This window comes from Zingiber officinale, chromosome 9A, assembly GCF_018446385.1.
Source record: "Zingiber officinale cultivar Zhangliang chromosome 9A, Zo_v1.1, whole genome shotgun sequence".
In the NCBI taxonomy this organism is placed as follows: Eukaryota; Viridiplantae; Streptophyta; class Magnoliopsida; order Zingiberales; family Zingiberaceae; genus Zingiber; species Zingiber officinale.
In genome coordinates this window covers 135,297,827-135,306,388 of record NC_056002.1, presented here as the reverse complement: position 1 = coordinate 135,306,388, position 8,562 = coordinate 135,297,827, and the positions used below count along the sequence as shown (strand labels likewise).

The 8,562-nt window shown below is 40.3% G+C and overlaps 1 protein-coding gene across 1 annotated transcript; it reads left to right on the top strand.

The window, feature by feature from the left end:
- Positions 1-2,375: 2,375 nt before the first annotated feature.
- LOC122020769 (cell division control protein 2 homolog A-like) lies at positions 2,376-8,182 on the top strand. Its single transcript, XM_042578789.1, has 9 exons — positions 2,376-2,512; positions 2,683-2,747; positions 2,820-3,004; positions 3,482-3,602; positions 4,086-4,259; positions 5,349-5,512; positions 5,608-5,695; positions 7,604-7,657; positions 7,983-8,182. Exons 2-9 carry the CDS (start codon positions 2,739-2,741, stop codon positions 8,070-8,072), a joined length of 885 nt encoding a protein of 294 aa, XP_042434723.1. The 5' UTR covers positions 2,376-2,512; positions 2,683-2,738; the 3' UTR covers positions 8,073-8,182.
- Positions 8,183-8,562: the final 380 nt, after the last annotated feature.

Sequence of the window (8,562 nt, the reverse complement as noted above, 5' to 3'; positions counted from 1 at the left end):
TTGGTTTACAACTTTAAGTATCAAGGTCGTTCAATTAACACATGATTTGTCTATTGACTGTATTTCACCGAAAGTAACACGTCGGATGCTCAGGTTGTAGTGATTAGACCTCTAAATAGTGAATCAGATGGTGAATGTTCGAATTCTAGCCACAACGTATTGTTGAGAGTTTTTCTAGTCTAAGAAAATTATCTGTTTAGATGGGCCTTTACGAGTATTTTTTGATTTTATTGTGGTGGTTGATGGAAAATTTTCATTGAATTGAATAAGTTATATTTAAGATTTATCAATGCAAAAATTGGATATAAAAAAAATCAACACGTCGAATGCCCTCATCCACTTTTAGTACACATAATTATTGACAGAGTAGTCCCCACGAGTCTAAGATAGTAAGTAGATGATTATTTGTAGCATAAGGTATTAGAGTCAAATCTAGGGATTAGTGGAGTATAAATCCCTACCCCCAATATAACTCACCCTCTATACATTTGCCTGCTTAGTCACCATGATTTACCTCTTTTATATTGATCCTGAGGTGGACTAGTGAGGGTGCTGGGGCAAGCGCTTCGCCTCTTTTTGCCATAATTGTTGTTAGAGTTAATCCCTTAGGATTTATTCCATTAGAAATAAGTTTTTTTTCAATCTAGGAGACCGCTTATTATCGTGATTTACCTCTCTTCCATAAGATCTTGGGCCAAACAGTGGAAGGGTGCTTGAGGTGAGTGTTATTATCTTTTTGCATCACAATTATTGTACCTCTTACTATCAAGCTATGGTGAAGTGATAGAGTGTCCATAGAATCTCTTTAGTATTTACGATTTGATTCTTAATTACGACATACTGCAGAGTATTTTCCTCCGGTGGAATGACAAACTTAGGATGTTAGATTGTTAGCCCCCATGAGTTTTCACATTTACTCTAATGGGATGTAGAAAATTTTCATAAGATTAGATCGATCATCCTTATAATTAATGGGATTGAAGGACTGGATGCCTAGTACACGCTAAAAAAATAATTATTGCACCTCTATCACTTTGGGCTTAGTATGATGACAACAGGAAGGAAGTATACATGAAGATCTATTCTAACAATAAATATTTTTAAATCTGTTATTTATTAAAGAAAAAAATTCTTAATAATATGTCAGTGTCTCGAAGTCTAAAATCTTTGTTCTATTATTACAAAATTTAATCATGACTCCTTGGATAACTAGAGTTAAATTCATATAAATGATTAAATCATTGATAAAATTGGGATGTTAATTGATTGATCGTGTCATGATAGGATATTTAGGTTGTCATCCAAATATTCACGATTCAATCCACAACTATGACATATGTCACAAGCACTTCTTAATTTATGTCGGTGTTAATGAAAAACTTCCCTGTGAGACTGAGCCGGTAGTGTTGTGGCATATGGAACGCAAGAGAGTAAGCACAGATCCTTTGGTATACTTGTTGCTAAGGCTACATTTGGTTAGGTGTAATGTAATCTTGTTTGTAATGTAATTAAATTTGTAATGTAATGCAATGTAATCTTGATTACATTACTAAGTTTGATAATGTAATGTATGTAATCTTTGATTACAAGGATGATTACATTATTTTGTTTGGTATTCATTATTTTTTATAAGAAATATAATTCTTATTATTATAAAATGACAAAAATATCCTGCGACCTCTACCGACTGCAGCTTGCGGCAACCAACGGCAGTCGTCGTTGGCCTCCTCCACCGACGGCCGCCATCGGCAATCGGCGATGGCGACGATCGTCGGCGGCGACGATCGTCGGCGGTGACGACAGAGGCGGCGGCGGTCGACGGGCAGGGCCGACAACGTGGGGTGGTGGCAACCGACGATAGTGGGCAGCGGCGACGGTGGACTAGGAGTATATTCGACATTTAAATTTTGGTTAACCGGTGACCTCGTAATGTAATCGGATTACATAGTATTTATTTTGTAATCTAGATTACAAAATTTTACTACTTTTTATAATCCAGATTATATTATATTATATTATAAGTTTAAAATTAAATCAAATAAAATAATTAATCTTATAATATAGATTATACTCTACCCAACGTAGCTGTGTTCTCTTTCGGTTGGTACAGCAGATTGCCGTCCCCTACTTTGCTTCTTAACCGAAGCACAGGAAAAATGACACGTCGGATGATGTCACCGCTTCCAATACATACACATTACGGTACCTCGATCCATCGGAGGGGCCGCGGCTTATGGAACGCAGGTAAATTAGGTAAGCATGGCGAACGTTTCACTCTGGGGCCCACTTGATAATTCTACCAGGTTTCCTGATGTGGTTGGGACAGCGGATCGCTTTCCCCTACAGATTGAAGCGAGCTTGCTCCGTCTCGCTCTCCCGCCACCGTTCCACCTCTCACGGCCCCTCCTCGCCCTTCCCCTATCCATCTTCCAACCTTTCACTGATTTGGAGTCAGATCGCACTTGCCCGATCAGCCTCCGTCGGTATTCCTGCTTCCCCCGTGACTTTGTGGGTAGGATTTCTTGTTCTTGTTCTTTTTTTATCTGTGGTTTGTTTCTTGCGTTAGTCTTGTGCAGTTCTGCTTTCGAAACGATGTTTGAATTAGGGTTTTGCTGCAAATGTGCTTCCTTTTGCCAATCTTGTATAAATATTCTTTCTTTTTCACTTGACTGTTATCGCTAGATTTCGATTTCCTGCGCTCCGAGTTCCGGGAGGAGAGTCGCTTTCCACCATTTTGAATGGACCAGGTGAGCGCTTCTCGCAAATAAAAGTTTTTGATGCCTTTTGTTTATGGTCGTAAAGTGGCGGATTGATAGCAGTATGAGAAGGTGGAGAAGATTGGGGAGGGGACCTATGGGGTGGTGTACAGGGCTCGGGATCGTCTCACTAACGAGACGATTGCTCTGAAGAAGATTCGGCTGAAGAATGAAGAAAAGGGGGTTTCAAGTACTGCAATCAGAGAGATCTCTCTCCTGAAGGAAATGCAGCATAGCAATGTTGTCAGGTCCCTCTCTTCGGTCATTTCTCTTCACATCTTTGGATTTTGATAGTTGTTTTCGCATGTAATCGACCTAATCTTATTATGCTTCTTCCTTTGGCTTTCTGCGTGTACGCCTGCAGTATAAACGTAACTTCTGAGGGTCACATTAGAATCTATCTACTGGTTTATTTCATTTACTAGGAAACGCTTGCAATTGACCAGCGGTCTATTATGCAAAATGTAAAACCTATATTGCTCAAGAGGATGAACTTTATGGGCATATGATAGAATAGAACTGTATGAATTGCCTATCAAATTGAGGTGGCATTCTTCTAGGGTCTGGCTCTTGTGTTCTTCCTCTAAAAAGATGATGGTTCATGGGTATCTGAAGGTTGTAGGATACTCATAAGCATGGATCTGCTAAGTCAGTTCAATTGGACATTACATTCTGATCTTTGTATTATACTTTAGGGTGATTTAGTAATTCTATTGGCACGACAGGTTGCAGGATGTAGTCCACACTGAGAAAAGAGTTTATTTAGTATTTGAGTATCTTGACTTAGACTTGAAGAAATTCATGGACTCTTGCCCAGAATTTGCTAAAGATCCACGACTAGTCAAAGTGAGTTTCTTCTCTGTCTTCTTGGATTTAGACTCATTAATCACTTACAAATAATTTTTGGTATGGACATTGGTTGGCAAAATCATCTTGGTGAGGTTTAGCTTAATGAGATATGCTGAGGGAGTTCAAGGCTTTGTTGAACAAAATATGTTTGTGAATTCATTTCCTTGGTCTGTCTCTTAAAATGTTTATGTCTTCTCTGGTCAATGTTTAACTTTCTAAAAACACATGTATTCCTCAAGGTTAGAGTTTACTGGCTTATGATGGGAGACTCATAATGTTGATGCTTGTGATAATGCTACTAAAATTTACCATGTCGACGAATTGCATGAGAATGAGTTTGCAGAAAATTCACAGTTCTATGCACAACTAGAAGTTCTTTTTATTTGTCTATGCTATATCATTATGTACTGGATCTAAGAAATATGTTCTGGTTTCTACGGCTAAATCTAAGGTGTTCATCTCTAATTGCTTCATCTGCAGACTTACTTGTATCAGATACTTCGTGGCATTTCCTATTGTCATTCCCATAGGGTGCTTCATCGAGATCTAAAACCGCAAAATCTCTTGATTGATCGAAGAACAAATGTATTGAAGCTTGCAGACTTTGGGCTGGCTAGAGCTTTTGGCATTCCTGTTCGGACGCTCACACATGAGGTGCTAATTTGCATTATATTGCTTTTACTATCACCTTTAAATATATACTTGAAGCTTTCTTTAAAGTTATGTTTTTATTATCAATATTTCCATGGAAATGAAGATTTACCTTTTAGCAACTTAAGCTTATTCTTCTATGACATGTGGCAATTATTTTGCGGTAAGAGTTCATTTGATTCATGAGCATTGAAGCCCCCATAAAGAACCACATTTCTAGAATCACTGTTGATTAAATAGATAGGCATGTGAGGTTGTACATTTGGTTCTCTTGAAATTAAACTTGCCATCATTGAAGGCCATGAAAATTGGTTCAACACTATTGAGAATGTTGCTTTAATGTTTTGGTTTTCATGTTATATAACATATTTTGGCCTTCACTTTTTATACTTATATAAGATTAGTATGTTATATTAAAAGAATATCTGACGTAACACAAATAGGAATATTTCACATTATTTTAGGCAATATGACCATTATTTATGAATAATCAAAAGAAAGGTATGTTTTGGTCAGAACACTAAAGATTTCCACTTGATGATAATGCAGTATGGCCTCTTGCCAGACATTTTAAATGACATTTGGTTCAACAAACCATATTGTAGGAATGTGATTCTAATTCTTTCCCCTACATATTGCACAACATATATTTTCAGGAATCAAGACTATAGTAGCTTTATCATGATAACCTATTTGCATGGTAACTATGCACCATTGCCCCCTTTATCAATGTTGTGCAGATCATGGGGCATTCTAGGAGCTGGTTAGATGTACCAAATGCGGTATTCATTGGGCTTCTTTTGGCATGCTGAGGAGCTTCTGAATTCAGCAAAGCATAATGACTCAGGGGCTTTTAAATTTCCAATCCTTTAGCAACAACACAATTGCAAAAAGATTTAACAATGTTTTTATTTCACAAGGTCATCTCTAGCTATTTTGTGCAGTCGTAGGCTAAGCCTGACATACAGGTCTTAGAACCTTCTGTGTATTCGATTTTATTCAGGCTATGTCCTCACAAGTCATTTAGATGTTATCAATGAAAGGCTTTCAAATTCTCGTATATCTCTATTGTTATTATGTTTGATCCTTCAGGTTGTGACGCTCTGGTATAGAGCTCCGGAAATCCTCCTTGGATCCAGACACTATTCTACGCCTGTTGATGTGTGGTCAGTGGGGTGTATTTTTGCTGAAATGGTGAATCAACGACCATTATTTCCTGGAGATTCTGAGATTGATGAATTGTTTAAGATATTCAGGTTTTGTTATTAGTGTAATGTTGAAAATTGCTCGTTTTAACTTCTGGTATTGGTTCATCGTGCTTAATCTTTGCACCTATTTTATTCCTCTGCAGCATATTGGGTACCCCAAATGAAGGGACATGGCCAGGAGTTACTTCACTACCCGATTTCAAGTCTGCTTTCCCCAAGTGGCAGCCTCAGGTATTTAATTAAGGATAATTTTCTTTTCTTGCACATGTTGGCCTTGTGAATTGTAAGTGAATAAGATCATTCACGAGTGGTTGCTTAATCTTTTTCACTTCCCCCACAACACATTAATAGGATAAGTGAAAGAAAGTGAGTGATTTGTTACTACTTGGCCTGCAAATTCATTCTAAGGATCCATGATTCAACAATGTGGTGTTTTCTGTTGAATATGTGTGAATGGAGAAGAGGTGGAAGAGGATAGAAGCTCCATTGTGAATGGGACTTTAGTCCCACATTGAAAGTTTCAAGGCATGTTGGTTAGTTTCACATGCATTGAGGATGTAAACAAATGCATGGGGAGAGACTCTCTCTTACGTGTGGGTGCGCAGGGGGGGGGGTGCAAATCTAGGGCTCGGATTGCATTAACCATGTTGACTCGTGTGCGGGCACGACTTGCGCGCGCCGAATGTCGGACCGGTCGGGGCAAAATTTGCCCAAGTGGAACAACCAACCTTTTGCTGCTGTGTAACTGATGCATTAAAGTCGAGATTAATGCATAATCAAAATGGTCGAGCGATAATGAGTGAAACGGTGGGCGTTTCACTACTCGGCAAGTAATGGTCATTAATCAACCATTAACGCTGCTGTATAAGGAGGCTGCGATCACAGGTAGAAGATAGACAACAACACAAGCAGAAGCTCTCCACCTCCGTACCCTCATCCTCTGTCATGCAACTCCTGCTCGGCAGAGTGCCCGTGATAGCATTCGAGTGACACTCAGTTCGTCGTGACCACTAGTGCTTGGTGGAATCACGGTCAACCGTTGTATCTTGGGAAACAGACGACCCGAGTAAACCTCGAAGCACTGCCGTCAAGGAAACTACGTCAATATCAGGCTTCGGTCTGCTCGCCCGATCGGCCTGTCTGCTCGTCCGGTCGGCCAGTCTGCTCGGTCGGCAGTCTGTTCACCCGACTTGTCTGCTCGCCCGGTCGGCATGTATGCTCGCCAGACCTGTCCGTCCGCTCGGTCTGCCTCTCACTAGACCTGCCCGTCCGCTTGGCCTGCCTCTCGCCAGACCTGGCTGTCTGCTCGGTCTGCCTCTCGCCAGACCTATCTACCTGCCCGGTCTGCCTCTCACTAGACCTGTCCATCCACTCGGTCTGCCTCTCGCCAGACCTGTCTGTCCACTCGATCTGCCTCTCGCCAGACCTGTCTACCCGCCCGGTCTGCCTCTCACAGACCTGTCTGTCCGCCCGGTCTGCCTCTCACCCGACCTATTTTGCTTCGGTCGACTTGCCTGTCTATTCGCCCGACCGACACCAGCTTGCCCGACCTGCCTCTCTGTCCGCCCGACTGGCCTGTTGCTAGGCTTGTCTACTCATGTGGTCGACTCTCTGTCTCTCTGATCGGACGACTACTTTGTCCGGTCGGCCTTTCTTTGTCCGCCCGACCCGCCTTTCTCTGTCAGCCCGGTTGGCCTTTCTGATCCGCTGCGCCCGCTAGTGCTGCTCTGCCGCTCGGCCAATCTGCCCGCTCGGCAACACAGATCTGCCGCTCTTTTGCATATAGCAGAAACTAGTCCCTGCTAGCAGCCTGAGATTATGCGCTCAGATCATCTCTATTGTAAGTTGAATTTAAATTCTGTAATTTTAAATTCAGCTAAGTCTCCAAAAATCTTCGGCAACAGATTGTTTATCCAACATTTTCTTGGTTCATTGAGAAGAAAAAGAGTCTCTCCTCTTTATGTCCTACCGGACAAGATCTATGAGATTGTGTTTTGGATAAATCATTGAATGTGAAACAACTCCAAATTGATTAAAACAATGTTCAATTTGGGTTTGTGGCACTGTTCAGTGCCATGACACAATTATCATGTTTTAAGTTGCTCTTAAAAGACATGTAATTGGATTTCTGTTTTGCAGGATCTGGCAACAGTAGTTCCGAATCTTGAAGCTCCAGGGATTGATCTTCTCTCAGTAAGTCCTACCAAAATTGATATATATGCACAATGAACATATCTCATATCTGATATTATTTTCTATTGTTCGTAGTATATTCAACATATTTGAAGTATTTAGATTCACTTAAATCTCAGCAAGTGCTGGTATCCAACTAGCCTTCCCTCCCTGGTAAATGGAAATTAACATCAGTTTCTGAATGATGATGCCACTCTGATCAGATTATGCCGATAAAGTTACTATGTTTTCACTGAGTTGATGTGTCTCCTTTATTACTTATCCTCCCCTTTGGCCAAATTAAGCCCCTTGTCACTAATCCCCCAATTAATACCTTGGTTATCAGAGAATGCTTAGCTTAGACCCAAGTAAGAGAATCACAGCTCGACACGCTCTGAAGCACGAGTACTTCAAGGATCTCACTCTCACTACATGAGTAATATTCACCTGATACATAGTAGATTTTCAGGTAGGTGCTTCATAATTCTGCAATTCCTCTCTACCTATGCTTCCTGTAATACCTCTGCCTCAGTCGCCTTCATGATCTTCTAATGCTGTTCTTATGAAACCTGCAAATATATCGTATCTTTACCAGGATTTGCGTACGAGTTAAAAGAACTTCATTTGGCACAAAGAAGTGGTTGCAAGTTCACTAATATTTACTTCAGCCAACAGAGCTGTGTGCTTTACCCCTCCCTATAGCATATTGTATTGAGTGTAATTGAAATTTAGAATTGCTACTTAGGTCGCGAGAATGTTGTTTTAGATATCCAGACGAGATTGATTTTCTTAGACTTGTTTGTGTTTTTTGTTTTCAAAATACATGCTGTATTTTTCTTATTGGTGTTGAGACAATTAATTGCATTTTAGATTGAGTTGCATTATGGATTGAGTAATGTCTTATATTGTTAGTAATGGTAGGATAG